This window comes from Heteronotia binoei, chromosome 2, assembly GCF_032191835.1.
Source record: "Heteronotia binoei isolate CCM8104 ecotype False Entrance Well chromosome 2, APGP_CSIRO_Hbin_v1, whole genome shotgun sequence".
In the NCBI taxonomy this organism is placed as follows: Eukaryota; Metazoa; Chordata; class Lepidosauria; order Squamata; family Gekkonidae; genus Heteronotia; species Heteronotia binoei.
The window spans coordinates 44364831-44384180 of NC_083224.1; the positions used below are offsets into that span (position 1 = coordinate 44364831).

The 19350-nt window shown below is 41.0% G+C and overlaps 2 protein-coding genes across 4 annotated transcripts in view; one reads left to right on the top strand and one right to left on the bottom strand.

Annotated features, from left to right (window-relative positions):
* Nucleotides 1–922: 922 nt before the first annotated feature.
* Nucleotides 923–6339, top strand: GHRH (growth hormone releasing hormone). The gene is made up of 5 exons (XM_060230911.1): nucleotides 923–1017; nucleotides 2072–2203; nucleotides 2878–2982; nucleotides 3899–4027; nucleotides 5502–6339. The coding sequence occupies exons 1-5, from the start codon at nucleotides 938–940 to the stop codon at nucleotides 5569–5571; spliced, it is 516 nt and encodes a 171-aa protein (XP_060086894.1). The 5' UTR covers nucleotides 923–937; the 3' UTR covers nucleotides 5572–6339.
* Nucleotides 6340–6445: 106 nt separating this feature from the next.
* RPN2 (ribophorin II) overlaps nucleotides 6446–19350 on the bottom strand; it is a 48267-nt gene continuing 35362 nt past the window's right edge. Inside the window, exons 12-17 of one of the 3 annotated variants that reach the window (XM_060230909.1) lie at nucleotides 17867–18061; nucleotides 16446–16532; nucleotides 15772–15867; nucleotides 15061–15136; nucleotides 14165–14294; nucleotides 6446–6763 (exon numbers count right to left, since the gene is read on the bottom strand). In XM_060230909.1, coding sequence (XP_060086892.1) covers nucleotides 6754–6763; nucleotides 14165–14294; nucleotides 15061–15136; nucleotides 15772–15867; nucleotides 16446–16532; nucleotides 17867–18061 — 594 coding nt within the window. In that variant the 3' untranslated portion in view covers nucleotides 6446–6753. Of the gene's footprint in view, nucleotides 6764–10025; nucleotides 10149–14150; nucleotides 14295–15060; nucleotides 15137–15771; nucleotides 15868–16445; nucleotides 16533–17866; nucleotides 18062–19350 lie in introns of those variants that run through there. The other 2 variants (XM_060230910.1, XM_060230908.1) reach the window with 2 other exon arrangements.

Here is a 19350-nt window from a genome sequence, read left to right on the forward strand (position 1 = left end):
TGCCAAGACCACCGCTATACAGCTTGAAAAATCTACAACTAATGAACTCTGGCTGTGAAAGCCTTTGACAACTTACTGTACATTGCCCAGAGCCCTGCAGCAGCATGGATTGGGCAATACACTAAACAAACAAACAAAATCCAAATAGTCCTCTATCTTGCCCCTTCTGGCCATATGGGCAAGTGGTCATCCTCATGGTGCCTGTTTTGGCTCCATAAAGGAAACTTACCTTTTCCGTGCCTGCTGTCTGAGAAGCTTTATTCTCCTTTTCACAAAGAAAGAATGTTTTCTCAGATATCAGGGCCTTCCTGAGTATTACTTAAGGGATCCTGTACCACTTTATCTCAACAATAGCAACAACCTGATTCCTTCCAGAATATCAGCATAAAATCCTGCTCAAGGCTAGATCTGCCTGCATCTTTCTAGCCAGGCTGAAAAACAAATGGGGGGACAGGGGTGGCTCTACCACTAGGCAGGGTGCAATTGTATGCCTCGAATACCAACTATTTGAATACCATTAAAGGGCAGAAAATATTAATTATAAATGACAATGTCCATTTTTTTCTGCAGTAGTATTTGTGTGTGTCTTTTTCTGCAACAGGACTACATTTCAGAAGAAGAATGTAATGTACAAAGTAAACCCCATACATGTTAGAAATCTTATACGCATATCCTAGGAACTATGCCCTATTATGGAATTTGCTTTCATGTATACATTGGATCGCCGAGATCATAGCAAGAATTTATTTCCTTTTGATTGAAGAGACAAAGGACTTTTCATCTATCTGCTGGGTTTCACAGTTCAACCTAAGAAAAATGAAACTGAGCAGAGCTTGGACTAATGGCAAAGCCACCTTTGCCTTGACAATAGTAGCTAGCTCTAGTCAAGGCTAATTTTTCTCTCTTCTTTTAACAGACTGTACCAGAAGGGTGAACAATGCTAGACAGGGCGCTTCTTCTCCTGCTCCTCCATTTTGTCATGTGCTCTCTCTCTTCTCCTCTCTATCCATCACTCAGGTGAGTGTTTCCCCCGCACTAGTCCAAATATTGTTTTAGGCTTTCCAAATCTCAACATGTAGGAAATCCGCGTGTTTCTTAAATGGTCATTATCCTCATGAGGAAAGTGTACTTGCGACTGGCACTGCTTTTGTCTCATCAGTTTGTTTACAAAATATAGGGCAAACACAGAAGAACAGCAAGCTAGCATGATGTAGTGTGTTGGACCAGGACTTGGGGGCCCAGAACTTCAAACAACCACTCTGCCAAAGAAGCTCATTGGGTGACCTTGGCCTCACACACTTGACCTAACCTTCCTCAGAGGGCTGTTGCTTATTTTATTTACTTTAGATTTATATGCCGACCACTCTGCAAGCGGACTCTGGGCAGTTACATGTGGCTCTTTCACACATATTGCATATATCCGCTGTATTCTAATGTATTTTTGTGTTAGTATTTGAACAAAGCAGACTCCAGCCTGATTCTACAGGAAAATGTTATTTTAACCCATGCTTTAGAGGAAACCAATGGAACATAACAACCGACTACTACTTATTGCACTTTACACTTAGGAAACCTGATGACATAGACATCCATCTCTCATTCCGATGTTTATTGCCCAAGATGTTGTTTCTGCCCAGGCAACACAAACTAACAATTACCAGAACCCAACTTGTGATTCTTTTAATCTGCTAAAAACATTTCCAGTATTTTGCATACTAATCCACTGCCTACTCTCTCAATATGTAGGACTGCTAGTTCCATCTCATACTATTGTCTGAAGTGTGCTTTTAGCACACAAAAGCTTACATTGTGAATAAAACTTTGTTGGTCTTAAAGGTGCTACTGGACTCCTACTTTGTTCTACTGCTCAAGACAGTTTAGGAAGTAAGACATGGTAAAATAATAAAACGTTCCAAACACAGCTGCAGAAGCCTCCACTCTGTAAGAATACAAACCTGTAAAAATGGAGGATTCTCTAGTAGTTGTCATCTCATTCATTCATGGATGTGCAATGAGAGGCATGTTTGTGTTCTGGGTGTTTTCAGTACTGTTTTGTCCCATTTGCCATCAGGTATACTCCATTGCCCATTTCAGGCAAGGCAGTGAGCTTTCAACTCCAGGAAAGTGACCCTGTGCAGAGTCACAATCTCTCAGTGGAAGAACAGGAGGAGGAGAACTTCCTCACTGACCCTGCTGAGAAAAGGTGGGTATATTATTGCCCCCAGTCCATCACTCCAAGGTGTAGTGCCCCCAATCCATCACTCCAAGCAGTAGCTACAGTAGTCAAGGAGGGCTCATGACATCATCAACTGGATTGTTTATTCTTGAAGAAAAAAACAACCAAAGAAATAAAAAAGAGTAAAACTTGAAAAAGTAGCCATGTGTCCATGCCCTTTCTGAACTTGTCCCTTTCTAACTCAGGGAAGGCAGAACCAAAGACTGATATTAACACTCTTGTGAGGTAGGAAGGGACTTCATTTGATCCTGATAAGATAGCTCAGGGAGAATTTACTACTACTGCATAGTTCTGTGTTTTGTTTCCTCCCAGCTATTTTAACAGAAAGCAGCTGCAGAATGCTGAAAGAAAAGTAAACAATCTTCACTCATGCTGTTCCATTGAATGGGGATTTGGGGGGACGACATTGTGCAGTGGGTAAAACTATTGAGTTTGGTCCAAATTCTAGAGTGACATGACATCACTTCCAAGAATTCACTACAAGTGATGGTGCACCCCCACTTAATTTTTCCCCACTGAAACAGAAGACATGGTCTCCCTGTGCCTTCCATTAAACTGAAAGTTAAAGTAGTCGTTTATATAGGGGTCCCATGAATACAAGGAACAATTGCATCTGGGTGAATGTGCCCATGTGTTGTTAGGATGCAGCGTCACGCAGATGCCATATTTACCAACAATTTCCGGAAAATCCAGGGCAAGATCTCAGCCCGGAAGGCTTTACAGGCAATTTTTGGCAAAAGACATGGGTAAGTAGAGCTTTATTATCATTTATATTGTGATGGCCCCTATTTTTACTTAATGCAGGTCTGTCAAATATAAGTCCTGCAGACCTATATTGAACTTTGAGAAACCCCAGTACTGCACTCCTATCACATTCCTCACAATTATTATCACATCTTAAGTGCTAAGAAGCAGTCAGCAATTGCTAAAGCCATTTTAGAATAGTATTCAAACTGCAGGTGGAAGAAATCTCTTGTTTAGGGGCAAGATTTCAAACTCTTGCCAAAATGATATATTAAAATGTGCAGATTCTCTCCCCCTTGATAGAATGCAAGAGTGCTATAATTGATAGGGGAGATTTGGGTTCAAGAGAACTTCAGACCCTTGCTGGAGAAACACAGTCTGACAATGGTTGCTAAAGGGGAGGGGACAGGCTCACCCATGTCTCTGTGTGTCATTCTGAGTTCCTTGGAGGAAAGGCAGGATATATGATGAGTGCATGAAAAGGCTAGTTTCCAGGGGCAGGGAGAACTTTCTAAAGAAAACATACAAAGAGGAATTATTTAAATCTTCATTCTGAACAGGCAGCCCAAGGTGGTGGTGACCATGTGCCATTTTCTGTTCTTTTTAGTAGGATCTGACAGTGCACAAGCATTTTATTTCCCCCTCCTCTCCACTGCAGCCTGAGTTATTGAAATAACTAGGTGGCCCTATTCCTTCCAGCATATCTTCCAATATATCAATTACGTTTGCATCTTTACCCTTCTTCCAAGAAGCTTGTTAGAGTTGCCCAAGTTATACCCTTTAATTCTTTATAACCCTTTTGAGAATGTTAGGTTCAGAGTGACTTGAACTTAGGTCATCTTGGGAGCAGGGACTTGAACTCGGTCTCTCTGATACAGGTTGATCCTCTACACCACACTGGTTTCCTTTACTTTGCAGTGAAGGCCGCACAGGAGATGTGGAGCAACTCTTGACGAGACGCCAGTCTGACAGCATTCTTATGGACAGTGGCTACCACCAGCAGATGATATTGAGGAATTTTCTCGGAGCCATGTTGCAGAACCAAAGGTCAGTAAAGAAAAATAAGGCCATAGATCGCATTTTTTTAGATGTGCTCCTAAAATGTAAAACTTGAAAATGGCCATTTAGCTACAGACTTAAATACGATTCTACAACTCCCCATGTGTATGCTTGGAGCACAGTTTACATAATTAATAAAAAGGTCTTTACTACTGCCACCCTCAGAGATCTTGAGCAGGAAAACTGTGAGAAACTGCCCTTATGTGTTTTAGTCAAAGTTTCTCCAACCAGTTTAATAAAGGAACCAACCAATTCTCTTTTGCCTGAAAGCATCAGAATGACTTTGTCATTTTAAAATGACACTTTCCCCATGAAGAATTCCAAAACAAATACAATGCAAGTCTAAAGCCATCTAGAAATGTCCTTGTTGCTATAGGTCCCCAGGATCGTTTTGGGTTGCCAGTAAATTGGCAGTTCAGACTCTCTCAGGACCAGAAATGGGTGCCAGAAAAACAGGAAGCACCACACTAAGCTGTTATTCTGCCATTGCTATTGTTATTGCTGAAAATACATCTCTCCACAGCAACAAAAGGGGAATTGGGGAGCTAGGTGACAAAGCTTCTAGCTGTCCAAACTGCTACTGTGGTTTCCAAAGTTTGTCTTCCTGGCTCAGGTCCAAGTCAGTTAAGCATATTGGAACCATCAAGCCTTTCTGTAATTATTTAATTTAGAGCACACTTTTTAACCCTATGGTCTTCAAAACAGCTTATATTTTATAAGGCAATATTACCTTTCACTTCACAATATAGTAGCCAGTGGTGAGTTTACAAGTACAGAAGGTGTATGCACATGCTATATACATGGAGTGCTCCTGTTCTTACAATATAACAAGTGCATATATTGAGAGGGTAATGTGCAGTGTGCTCTTTTGTTATGCTTTAAAGTTTTTGGCCACTTAATATATTCCCTATGTTAAGGTTCAGATCCTATGTGTATCAGTTCCTTATGGATCTTTTTTACATGGTTGTCTTCCTTCCTCTTCTCCTTTCAATCATGGTCTGAACTCACTTCACTGTGTTCCTCTTAAGTTTCACCTTTTCTTGGATTCACAGATTCTCTCTCTTCTTCCAATTTAAGGAGATCTATACCACCTTAGAAGTCAGTCAACACAGGGAAGCAGTTTCCCCATGTTTTAACAGAAGCTTCAGCAGATAAATACAATACCTTTGCAGATTTCCCTCCCTCCAAGTGTAATGTATAGGATTCTCTCCTCCCCTTACCCTTTTAGCAATCCTGCGAAGTAGATGATGCTCAGTTACTGGCCCACAGGCATCCAGTGAACATCACGGCTATGTGTGGAGTGGAAGCTGGGTTTTTGCCTTAGTCCAATATAACTATCACACTGCATGAACTGTATTCATTATGAAACCCACGTGGATCCAACCCCTCTTATCCCATTTGAGCAGTTATCCTGTGAAGGAAGCAGAGATCTGTGACTATTGCCTCTTTTTTCTCCCTTCAGGTCTCAAGATGTCAACAGTGACCATTTAGACAATTTTATTAGTGTCCTGACAAAGCTCATGGAATTGTAAATAAGCTTCCTTTCTTCCCATCTTGTCTTGGTCAGTACAGTCTCCCACCCAGTGTCTTTTTTTTTTTTTTTTGCAGTTCTTCCTGCTTTGCAAGCAGTGTGGAGAAATAAACTGTCATCTTACTACATGTATTATGTCTGGAATGACCTTTCCTTCCACTGAAAGGTTCCATAATCAAAGAAAAACAAAATCAGACTTATGTTGTCCATGGTTATACAGTTAGATAGCAGAAACTCATAACAATTAGAGATTCCCATTTCCGATGGAAAATAACAATTCCTAATGAACACGAATAGGTGGTAACTGGCTTTTTAAAGTGGACTGCTGCTTAATAAGAGGTGTGTGTAATCAACTAGAAAAATGTCCACTGTTCCAAAACTCTCCACCACTAATTTCATTTGTGTGGACTGAGAAGAATATTAAATTGCCTAGGCCAGGATCCTGGTTATCTAATGCTGAACTTTGAGCACTTTTATCACACACAACAATCTAAGGTGGGGATATGCTTGGCCAAATTAGCACTGGGGCTTCTGAGGATTAAAAGGTTATTGACTTTTGGGTTTAACAGGAAGCACTTGCCTGGCCTTCAGGTTCAGCACCATGGACAGCTTTCTGTTGTGGATTGTTGAAACCCAGTGACCCCTGCAAGTCACTTATTTCAGTCAATTAAAAGATCACACCCCAAACAAACACATCCAGATAATAACCAGAGTAAATGTAGGAAGTTTCTGACCCCTCCTCTCCATCCACAAGTAGCTTTTCAAACAAGATTGCGACTGCAGTTTTACAAACATGGGAATCAGAGGAAAAACTGCAGGTTTTTGCTTTGGGACAGATGGAGTGACTGCAAAAGCAATCAGCAACAACTGCTTGATTCTTCTTTTCCTCTCATCCTCTTTATTCCACAGAAGGAGGCAGGCAGACCCCATCATTAAAAAACAAAACAAAAAACCAACCTGGTTGCAGACAAGATGCTATTGCCATAACTCAAAGCGATCTGACATTCACTAACCACATGATGTAGGAATTTTTTTTTTAACTTTCTTTAAGAAAACAACCACCATCTTTTCAATATTACAGGCAATACTTTTCCACATTGCAATTCCTGGCCTTTAAACTCTTCTTTGGCTCCTTTGCCTTGGAGCTTATACTGGTGCTCTTTCAGTTCTTCCTTTTCTTCTGTTAGTGCGTTCTGGAAGGAGACAAAGAAATGCCCCTGATGTTAAATTTTGGATACAGAAGAGCAACTCTTCCTGTATTAACACCCATCCTTTTGGGAAATGACAAAGCAATATATTATAATGCCATTATATAAAGTCTGGTTCGTGGCTAAACTTGACGATTACAAAAAACATGCACTAGAATGATGTCTCCAAGGGAATATTTTAAAAAAACTGATAGTGGAATCCTATGCAGAGCTAGGTTCATATATGTCTACTGAAATGTGGAGAAAGTCTGCACAGGACAATTTAGCAGTTCTAAAACTTAGAATGGTTTATCTAGTAAAAGACACAGGACAAAACTTTAAAGGAAATTTTTTGTCAGTGTGGAAAAGAACATTAATATTGTCGCAAGGTTCAGAGGGTTAAAGTGGATGAGAAACATTTTAATCAAAAAGGTGTTTTGTGTATGGCTAAGACTTGGGATCCAATGTTCATGAACTCAGTGCCATCAGACAACTAAAACATGAATGAGATGCAGATGCAATCTTGTTGCACTGCAACTCTGCTGGCAAAGGAAAATGCCATACAACCATTTCTTTTAAACAATGTCCTTAGGGCAAAGTATACAGGAAGCAATTACTGCTTTTTACCACTTATCACATGGGGACACCTCTCACCTGAACACTTCCAACTCTTTCCCTTGCCAAGAGAAAGCATTTGTGCTAACTGTATCCAAAATAACAATAATTAAAGTAACACACTGTAATTATATGGCACTTATGTTAAGTGTTTCACATGCATTCTGTCCTACTTTACAATACTGTGTAGTTGGTTAATATTGCTATCTGCATATTACACATGGATGACTGAAAGTGAGTTCAGCACCACAGATGAGTTTCTGGTTTTGGATGGGTGAATTTTTAGAAGTTTTCAGAAAGATTGTCTATGAAATGCAACTTTCAATCAACTGTTCTCTCACCGCACAGATTTTTAAAAGATTCTAACCCAGGATTTACAAAATGGAATGTTTATATCCTAAAGTATACAAGAACAAATGCCCCACACATTTATAATTTCTATATTCACAATTGGGACTATTTCATCCATACTGACAAGCTCAGGACTGTGTGTATTCCATTTTACTTGAGTGATGGCCAGTGTTCCCTCTAAGCTGAGTTACTGTGAGCTAGCTGTTTTTTAGCCTCCAGCTCAAACATTTTTGTCTTCACTCAGGAAAAATGGCTCCAGAACAAACTAATTTATGCAGTAGTTCACAACTTTAAATGCCAGTAGCTCACAAAGTAGAACTTTTGCTCACAAAACTCCACAGTTTAGAGGGAGCATTGGTGATGGTACAAATGTTGAATCTGACACATGGTACCAAATTTGGCAGTCGGAGTGTCTCTGCTTTTCTTTTAATGGGAGCAAGTTTCTAGAAATGCATTGCATTTCTCTTCTCCTCTCTAACTGCTACACTTCTTTTATTCTTAAATTCCTCCCTTAGCTACCTCCTACCAAAGTTCTACATAATTAATTAAAAAAATCCCCACTAGGTTATTAAAATGCAATGAGCAATTAATTCTGATTGCAGAACATGGGTTTCTGTAGTGAAGAATTTGCAGTTGTATTGAGCTGAGGAACACACAGTGTTTAGGGTGTACAACTGGAACAATGACGACTCTGTTTGAACAGACTCATGGAAGTCTGAGGGGCATTTAACTCTCGTGTGCTCTGCAAAGGTTCAGGCAGTTCTGATCTCTTCTCAGGCTTGTTAAGTTCATTTCCACCAACTAGAACTGAACAGTAATACATAAGAAATTACAATGTTAAACATATACAGAGAAATCAAATTCAGCAGTGTGCTGGGCAGCTGAATGAAGACTAACTCAGTGAAGAAATGGACATGGTTGCCCATTCGGTATCTTCATGATCTTGAATCATAGACCACTTAGATTCAAACATGTCGAACCCAAAACTATCATTTATTATGATATAACACAGCTCGCGGAAAGGTATCTTTGGACCCAATGGCAGATTTTAAAACCAAAATCTTTCGCCAAGACTCTCAGCTTTTCAATCCCTCAGCTTCTGCAATCTAAATAATTATTATACAACATTCCTTATTTCTGCAAAATTGATGGTATCATTCTGAGTGGAAGGGAGAAGAAAAACAGCATAGGGGATCTCAGGCAAGGGCAGCAATTGTGAAAAAGTCAGAAAACAAGGATTACAAGAAAGAAAGAAAACAAAAGGCTGCCAATAATTTCTCTGCAGAAAGAGAGAACTGAAATTCTTCTCTAGAGAGTACAGTTGTGCAGCTCCTTCTAAAATGAAAACAGCCAGGCTACAAAAATTGGCTGCAGAAACAGTCAGTTTGTTCAGTAATATATGGAACTAGAAAAAGCTACTCTCAAGTGAATTCAGAAGCAATTTTGTTCTACTGTCTTGAGTTACGATGCTGTATTGTGCTTCTAAGTACTGCTGTTTGCAGAGCACTTGGCTTTAAAGCTTAACAAATCATAATGCAATCAGCTGGCTAGTCTAGGCAGCTCTCCAGACCACTGAAGCCACTCTCTACCCTTCCTGAAGCACCCAGTTAGGGGCCCAATAGATCAAGACCGAAGAACCATAAAGCCAAGATGAAAGCTTTTAATGTGTTCTTTAGTCACCACTCTGAAGCACATGCAAAACAAAATGCCAAGTTTCCCATCACTTTTGTCTAGCATGCAGTAGAGCTACAACTCTTAACTGGCTGATCAATCAACTAGTGCATTAGGCTGATCAGCAGGGCTGAGAATACAAGACATTTGCTTACTTTTTAAGGCTATTTTAGTTCTGGTATGTGTATAACTAGAATGAGAAAGAAAACATTAAAGACCATTCTTTCCTGCTAGCAATGAGTGATTGCCTTTGTTTATTCAGCTGCAAGTTCTCACACATGTCCTTCAAGGCACTTGGCTCTGATAATATGCAGATCTACTTCAATTTAACTGATTAATCCACTAAAAGGCGGAGGGAGGAAACAAACAGTCATGCTGCGATTGGTCAACAGCCCTAGGAAGCAAAGATGCATGTGGAGCTTTTCATTAATACATTACACAGGCTTGGAACATAATGAAGGCATCATGGAGGCAGTTCTGAGCGTTAAGACAACATCTCGCTGGCTATAATATGAGCTATGTACCCCTTGCCAGGTTCCAAAGGCAGAATGAAAGTGCCTTCAAGCTAAGTTATTATTATTATTATTTGGCCCTGGAGGAGATGAATGATAAGCATGAAATGAAGCATCCAGCATGCTCAGGGAAGGTGACATCCGAAGACCCTTACTTCTAGGAAGAGCTGGTCACTAGCACAACCCCCTTTTACCGCAGCGTTCTATACTTTGCCAACCTACTGCTCTGTTCTGCAGCGATCCTGCCAAAAGGAGAGAGGGATAAAAGTTCAGAGAGGACAGTGAGGCAGAGAGCAACGCTGCTCCAGGAACACAGAAAAGACGCATGCAAAGAGCAAACCCAGGAATTCCAGAAACTCTCATGAGGTATGTGTGAGCAACAAGGGCTTCCAAGACCACTTTCACAGAAAACATAATCCAACAAGCAGCTTGGATTTGAAGCCAGTGGCTTGGGCAATGTTAACACAGGCAAAGTTACACCAGAAGTGATTTTACCAGGGTGATCCTTTCAGTGTTTCACCGATCTGGGACTCAGGAGGTAAATGTGCTGTTTTAATTTTGGCCTTTGCATAACAACCTTGATGAATCAACTGATATTAATGAAACATGTTTTCAATTATCTAAAAGCCCCAGTAGACATGCAATAGTCTGAGTCTTAACCACCTGGAGGGTACTGGAACTTACCTTGAAACAGGGATTGCTCTGTACAGCAAGCTATTTTGTCTCTGTTGGTGTGTTAGTGATTGATTCCCACCCTACAGTCTGCTTCCATGTCACCAAAAGCTATTAAAAGGAATGCCTACTGGTTGTATTAGGGATGGGCATAAACCCTCCAAAAGTGGTTCATTTTTGAGATTGAGGCAACTGCCAAACCAAATCCCAAACCAACCCAACTCAAAACAGCCCCTCAGAAACCCAGCTGGTCTGGTGAGTTTAGTTCCCCCTTTCTCCCAGTTGTGGTGAGCCGCCAGTGGGAGAAAGGGGGTGAGGACTGCCCTGGAAGGGACTTCCATTCTACCTTCTCCTGGCTGCAACTAATGGGGGCCAAGAGAAAAGGGGGAATGCCCATAAAGCCGTTTAATCTTATGGTTTCACTTCTCTCCGCTTCAAGGGGGGGAGCAAAACAAAGGGGTTAAATTGCTGGCAGCCATTTAAACTCAACCATTGGCTGGGTACGCTGGTCAGTCGCTAGGTTTAAATGGCTAGCAGCCATTTAACTTGTTGGTTTTGTTTCCCCCTGCATCAAAAGGGGAAGGAGTGAAATAGAAGGGTTTAATGGCTCACAGCTGAATGGGTCTGCCAACCAGTGGTTAAGTTGAAATGGCTGCCAGCAATTTAACCCACTGATTTTCTTTTGAAGGGGGGAGGGAACCTGAGGGGGTTTAATGGCTTGCAGCCATTTAAACCTAACAGCTTGGTGAGTCCACCAGTCAGTGGTTAAGTTTAAATGGCTGACCTTGCACCACCAAGTTTAAATGGCTAGCCCCAAACAACCAAGCTGGCCGCAAGTCTAGGAAATGTTCAGGGAAAGCTTCACAAACTCTGAAACGGCCCAAATTTGGGCTGACTTTCGGTTTGTGAACTGGTTCATGTCCATTCCCAGGCAGTATAGAAGCAAACATACATGGTAAAAGAAAAGCACAAAAGAACTGTCGTACTGAACAGCTTTCTAGCAATTTCTCACTGAGACAATATGGCATCTGTAATATAATGAGGGACTCTTCATGCATTTCCTGTACTGGTTTACTATATTAAGAACTGTGGAGAGCTTACAAGGCACAGTATCAGTTCTGGCTTATTTCTGCTACCTCTGAGAAAATACAGAGATGTAACAAAATTAGAGACAGAAAATATCTAAAGGTATCTAAGGGTTGCTGTCCATGGTACAATTTTCAGTGCCAGAACTGATCTTGCAATGGTTCCGGGGACTAAAAGCTGGGAACAGATGGATTCTCCAGATCTGTACTGATTAAAATTTGGTCCATCTTTAATCCAGAGATTCTGTTCTGACAGAACTTTTTCACAGAACTTTGGGGAAAAGAACAAAAAGATTAGAGAGTGCTCCTCTGCATTTCCTCATGGAAAAAATTCTGTCCCACAGGTGATCAGCAGCTCCTAGAACTGAGGATCTGAAGAAAAGTACAGCTGTATGCTGCAACATAAAACAAAAACAAAAGCCCCGTGTTTGCTGCAAAATTTGAAAATGCCACAAATGAAGCCTGCAAAGGGCTAGCTTGCAACAGGCTTCAATTTATGCTTGTTTGCTTCAGTATTACAGAAAAGCACAATCAGTGAACTTCTGCAAACAAGAAACAAATGAAAAAAGAGAATCCCTTTGAAACTAATATTTTGTATGCCAAAAAAATAGAGTTAAAAGATGAACTTCTGCATACAATTAGATTCAAATCCAGGAGCACTGTGGACAGCAACAATAGTTTCAGGGTATAAGCTTTTGAGAGTCAAAGCACTCCTCACCAGACATGCACACAAAAGGGTATCTTTCTATTTTGCAACACACCAGTATACTTTTTCTGAGATCCCTGAAACTTGAGCTTGCAGATGTGTCCACCTGGGGAACAGTCTGAAGAACAGTCCAAGGGAGGAAGACCAAGATTTGATTGCAAAATCTGCCACAACAATATTTTGCAGTCATCCCTACTAAAAACAGTAAATGAGAGTTGGCAGTGGAAGCTTATAGCTGGCTGAAAAGGATTTGTTCATGTTCTTTTAAAGCAGTGGCTTCACTGCAGAGAATCTTGCTCAGAAAGATGTATATTTATTTGCAGGCTAGACAATCTAAGCTATCATATGTATGAAATCTGTCACCAGGGAAGTGACTTCTGCAGCGTGACTGAAAATCATCATATATAGGAAGTAGATCTAACTGTGTGACTGGAGTCTTAAGTTACACAGATATTAAATGAGGACAAAACACTACTAATCCTGAGAGCACTGAGGTCAGCCGGGAAAAATATAATGACTATCCCTGGGCCGAAAGAGATCAAACTTAAGAACACCCGCGCACGGGCCTTTTCAATCGCGGCCCCTGCCCTATGGAATCAGCTCCCTGAGGAGGTGCGGGCCCTGCGGAACCTTGATCAGTTCCACAGGGCCTGCAAGACCACCCTCTTCAAGCTAGCATATACGGACTGCTGAATAAGGTTGTTAATTAAGGATCCGCCAACATGGTCCTATTTAAGGACCTATGTCATTGTGTAAACTGACAGAACTAGCGTCGAAAATGCCATCGTCACTGTCAGATTAAGCCATAAAAATTTTAATTATATTGACTGGTTTTTAAATGATGTTAAATTTAAAGTTTATATTTATCATTGTATGTTTTATGAAATGCTGTTAGCCGCCCTGAGCCTGCCTAGGCGGGGAGGGCGGGATACAAATAAAATTTTATTATTATTATTATTATTAATCCAGCTAAAGCATGTAGTGACAGCATCTGAGGCTAGTCTAGTACAACAGATGTTATAAAGATAGGCTACCTAAGCTAAAAGAAAACAAGACATATTTGGTAGGAGCAAGGCAACATAAGAGAAGTTGATGTGCTTGTTATTAACTTGCCCTCAATAGTCCCCCACTAGAGTGTCAAAAGGGAGGGCAAGTTCCAGAAAGAAGATTAACTGAGACTTAAAATGCTATGATTGATTCCTTCTAACTTCAACAAGTCCAAGTTTCTCCACCACCAGTGAAGACTGAACTGACAAAGGTTGAAAAAGACCCCTTTTGGGGAGAAACACATAGGCAAGGGGCTTTTTACCAAGAATAAGATTATCTTAAAGCAATTCTTCTTAAGGTTTACTACACCAAGCTTCAGAGCATTAATCTTTTAACAACTGGCAATGTTTCTACATAACTCTTCCATGGTCAGGATTATCTGAGTAGATGGTTCAAAAATTTCTTTGCAGGTATCCACAAAGAAACCCAAGCAGCTCATCAGGAGAGAGAAGGTTCAAACCTGAGCCGCTTGCTGGATTCTCAATAACGAAGCAACAACTTTAGAAGCATTTCCATATGCAGTCAGGGCAAAATAAATCTTCCACGCAAACAAATTTATTGGCTGATCTCCATACCTCACTTGAGAAACAGCCTCCTCCATTTCTGACCATGAAAAAACTCTCATTTAAGATGTGATACATGAAAAGAATCTAGAGAGGACAAGATGTTTTTCACTAGACCGCTTCCTACTATCACATGCAGGAAGTCTGATCTGCCACTTCCTTTCTGCAGAGATTTTTTCTCTTACCGTTTCACTGCTTTATGAGCCAGCATCCTGTTGCCTGCTAGGAAGGTGATACTGCCCAGGATGGCAAGGTACTTCAAAGTTTGGAACATGTTGAGTTGAGTCCAGTAGACATACATGAGCCCCAGCATTGCTGTAAAGAAATATCAAGTCATGGTTGGTAAGCTTTTGTTTGAAAAGGAGGAAAAGAGCTTTTGTTTGAAAAGGAGGAAAATTCACAGCCATGGGCACTATCGCATCAGTGCATGCTTATGGCTAGTGACAAATTCCCACCAGCACCAGGACCTTGGAAAGAACAAGCCAGGCTTCCAAACAAATTTTGCTGCAGTTAATGTTTGCACCAAACACTTATGCTTGAGGGGAGAAAAACTCCCTCACAAGGTTTGAATGTAACTTTAAAATAGCCAGTTGGCTATTTAAAATGCAACACTGATTTCCAGTTTCATCCGGAAACTACAAAGGTACATATGGAATGGAATTAAAGGCACTAGATTGTGCTCCTGGACACTGGGAATCATTGTTTTGTATGTTCCTGTTAGGTGATTTAGCACTACAGAGGCAAACAACCGACTCAACATCAGGAGGTACAAGGAGGACTTAGCCTTCCTCAGTCAAATTATCAAGAACAGACTTTACAACTGAAACTCTGGACATAATGTCCTATCAAATATATCTAAAGGGCAAGCAAGGGAAGTTGAGTATAATGATAGCTGTTAAAATGGATGGAAAGCACATGAATAATTCTAAAATATGGAAAGGATGGGGGGAAGAGCAGAGAAGGATACGATGCTTTTATAGCCATTATAGTCAATAGGCTGCAAGTCATTTGTTGACAGGCTTAGGCCTGTGGACTCACATGAAAATTATGAACAAGGGGGAAGAATCTTTCTGGCATTTACCTGCATGTCCCAAGTGAAAGATCAGGGTGCTGGGAGCAAAACTGAAGTTGGAAATGTTGGCACCAATCTTAATCCACTGAAAATTGACAAAATGTGTATTAGATTACAATGCCAGGCAACAGATAACACCAAATCACACAAACCCTTGTCATTGAAATGATGCTCTTTGGAACAGAATCTGTTCTTATGATTTTACTACAACACAGACTGCAAAACAAGTATCCAACTTTTTTTTTTTTAATCCAGTTCAAATGGCAAATGTTTGCATTGTCAAACTGAAAGCCAAAGAACACTAGGGACCCTGATAAGCAGGGGAAGTTTTGTGTGTGTGTGCGTGTGCAGGGAGAAATCTGAATGCATAGTGGGTAGATTAAGAAATTTATGGCATCCTTGCAGCTGGGCCACACCACCAAAAACAGAAACAGTTCCTCTGAAATCTGGCTGTGGCAGCCTGTGTTATGATGGCTCCGTCTTTAGAAGCTGTGAAGTTTAAAGTATCAGTGGGTAAATTCTTAAAGGCGTTCTAGGCTGCTATGTTTCATTGTTTTGAATAAGGCTATTTTGTAATTCTACAGGTTTTTTTAATATTTGTGATCTGTCTCAAATGCCTGAATAAGGAAAAATATGGAATATAAAACCAATGAATACATAAGATCCATCCCTGTTTTGTGTACTACAGCTTGGCAATTTCTTTGAACTGATAAAACTTACCAGAATAAAGAGCAAAAGCAGTGGGGAGAGTATCAGGGCGGTGAATGTATTTGAGACCACTGTGGGTGGTCTCTTCTCGGGCTCCCTGAAGAGGTGCTATAAAAGAAGAATTTCAGGGGAGAAACTATCAGAAAGGTCCCTGATTTCAAGCTGGAAAAATCTGGGTTATTATATCCACCCATAACTTTGATCACAGCGACACACCCCTTATTCTGCACAGTAGAATCCACAGTATCAACATTTAACAGCACTTGCTATTTAATTCAACTGTCTCCCCACCCCCGGTAGAGGCTTTTCTTCATGTGTCACAGCGAATTATCAGACATCCTCCTACGCAATACTAATCTGGGAAGTTGTCCAGAAGGGAATGGGCATGGAAGACACTTCTAAGTACTGACAATTTTCTTTTGTCTCCACATGTCAGAAACAGAAACTGTGTGCTTGAAGTAAACAGGAGATGCCCCAATTGCTCAGGCACAAGGCTGACTGAGCATCTGCACATTCCAAGGGGAGGCAAAGAATACAGTACCCCTGTGGTGATTGTGTGATTCCAGTTTACAAATAGGAAGGCTTCTTTGGTGGCACATACCTGCTAAAGTAGCTGCCACAAAACCAGTAAAAGCCAGTATCCACAAAGAAAAATACAGCCAACTTTTTAGCAGCTGGGGTGTTACCTGTATCTCGGGCTTTGGAACAAAAAGGCTCTTTGATTGGACTGCAGACGGAGCATCTTCCTCTGGGAACTTTATGACAACATCAGCCTGAAATGAATATTAGGGAATGATGCAATTTGTTATATGTAAGTTATTTATACCTGGTTGATAAAAAGATTCCTGGCTACAGAATCATACAATTCAAAGTATACCAATTAGAAGCAATGCTTCCATTATGATCAACCTATCAGCAGATTAATAATTCAAACATGTGATAAGAGGAGCAATTTCAAGCAACGCTAGACTTACTCACTAGTTCTTTACTTTCCCCCAAGCTGGTAAGTCATTCTCTGTTTTATGTAAAAACCAAACAAAAGATAACAGGAAAACTGCATAAAGCTGTATCATTAATCATCCAGCTTTTGCTGAATACTGCATCTGCGATCAACTGAACAGGATTCATTGCGTCAGCTTTGCCTACATGGAATTTTATTATCATAAAGCTTCACATTGGCCCATGTTTCAACACAGGAAGAAATTACTCCTCACCTCTCTGGCAGTTCCAAGGCATGGTATAGCCTTGGGGACCCTGAACTGCGTGGAAAAGTGGCATAGAACTCTTTTACATAAATATTCCAAAATGCTTCAGTATCCTCAGTGTCCAAAAATTTCTTCACTCCCTGCCTTCCTTCCAACCATGGCAACAGAAAGCCCTTGCCTCTTCGCTGCTGAGCCAGAGGCTTCAAGGTCACTCTCCAACTGTCCCCATGGCTTCTCCCTTATGTAGGGGAACACTAAAAGTTCCTGATATTTACTGATGATGGGACTTCAAGTGCAGTTCAATGCACTTCTGGTTGCCATAAAAATGGCCCCAGCAACCTCAGCAGGTACTAGGGATATGGTGCATCATATACATGTTTTTAAAAGGAATCTCACCTTGTTCAGATCTGGGTCATGAACATATGAAGCTGCCTTATACTGAATCAGACACTTGGTCCATCAAAGTCAGTATTGTCTTCTCAGACTGGCAGCGGCTCTCCAGGGTCTCAAGCTGAGGTTTTTCACACCTATTTGCCTGGACCCTTTTTTGGAGATGCCAGGGATTGAACCTGGGACCTTCTGCTTCCCAAGCAGATGCTCTACCACTGAGCCACTGTCCCTCCCCAAACTTCAGGGGTAGGGTCAGACTTCAGGGGTACAGAACGTTGTCTCTCCAGATGTTTTTTGCCTACAACTCCCATCAGCCCCAACCACTTGCCATGCTGGCTGAGGCTGTTGGGAGTTGTAGGCAAAAAACATCTGGAGAACCAATGTCCCCTACCCCTGGACTATCTCCTTGAAGTTACACCTGATGCAGCAATCTAATGCCCAACACAGTAACCATATCTCCCTATACATCACGGATTTTAAAGGACTGGCACAATGGAGCTGGAGTAACATACCACATTCCAGAGGATTGGGTTTTCCAGGGTAGCATCACCAATGATCAAATAAAGTGTGTAGGTCCCAGAGGCTGAATCAAACTCAGTCTTTCTCTCAGAAGTATCCAGTTCAAACTTGTAGATGTTTTTGCTGTCTGGTTCTGCAACAAACACCACTTCTTGCCCAGTCTTCTGATTATGGAGCCGCACAAATGTCTAAAGGAAAACACAATTAAACTAATCTTTGTCTATCCTTCATCACAACAACATGAGTCGTTGCAGATGGTGTAAAACACTGAGGGTAGTATATTGTAATTTGCTAAGTAAGTAAATGTGTTGCTTAAGGCAAAATAACAGATGTGTGTCAGAGGACCCATCTCTTCCAAAATGACTGGTCTTCCTCTAGCAATCTAACTACAGAAATAAAAGCTGCAAGGGTAAGAGCAAGCATGCTACAGTTTTATATTCCACTCTTTGACTATCCTGCCATTAAAACTGATTGCATATCCACTTTTCCAGGGAGTAATCTGAGCAGGCTCTGGCACTGATCTGCGACCCATTATGGGGTTATGGGGACATCCCCAGAAAGGTTATTGTGGATAAGAAAGTGCAGAATTTCTCCATGTATAAGCATACACAAAATGACTTTTAAAAGCCATTGGGTCTCCAACATTATGCAGCAGGAATAAGATGTGGAGGACTGAAAAATAAACTAAGACTACCTTATAAACTGAAAAGTTCTGGGAACAATTTGTACCCAAGTCAAAGTGCTCTTTTAATAGCCCACATAATACTAAGGGCAGAAGCAAAAGAGCATAGGATTTGCATGCAGGAGGCACCTTTAGTTAAAGTGATTTCAGATGACCCAGGAGCTTCAGCTGGTTCATATGAACATATAAAGCTGCCTTATACTGAATCAGACCTTTGGTCCATCAAAGTCAGTATTGTCTACTCAGACTGGCAGTGGCTCTCCAGGGTCTCAAGCTGAGGTTTTTCACACCTATTTGCCTGGACCCTTTTTAGTTGGGGATGCCGGGAATTGAACCTGAAACCTTCTGCTTACCAAGCAAATGCTCTGCCACTGAGCCACCATCCCGCCCCTAAATGCTGCCACTAGAGATTTAACAGGGACCCAGTGCAATGAATGTGCTTTTTCAACTATATATTGCCTACCAGTTTATTTCTTGTCCTAATTCAAAGAGATAGCCTAGGTTCAATGTCCCTGAAGGACTATCTTTCATCCATCTGAATCTGCTCAAGCCTTGAAAACTGTGGATGGGGCCTCCCTGGAGGAACGTGCACAACCTGACTAGCTGGGACTCTCAAAGAGGGCTTTTCAGCAGCCATTCCCAAGTTACAGAATTTCATGAAGGAGGGAGAGGCTTTGCAGAAAAAAGACATTTTTTGCTCTAGAATGCCTCTGAATTAGCTTTTATATTGCTGCTCTTATTGCTTGTTTTATAGACTGTATGGATATAAGGTAGCAGCCTGAACAGCCCAAACTA

What these genes read in the sequence shown, in the direction of transcription:
- GHRH (XM_060230911.1), top strand. Translation starts at nt 938, where the DNA reads ATGCTAGACAGGGCGCTTCTTCTCCTGCTCCTCCATTTTGTCATGTGC. An exon ending in CCTCTCTATCCATCACTCAG is followed by an intron (nt 1,018 to 2,071) that starts GTGAGTGTTTCC and finishes ATTTGCCATCAG; the next exon opens with GTATACTCCATTGCCCATTT. An exon ending in ACTGACCCTGCTGAGAAAAG is followed by an intron (nt 2,204 to 2,877) that starts GTGGGTATATTA and finishes ATGTGTTGTTAG; the next exon opens with GATGCAGCGTCACGCAGATG.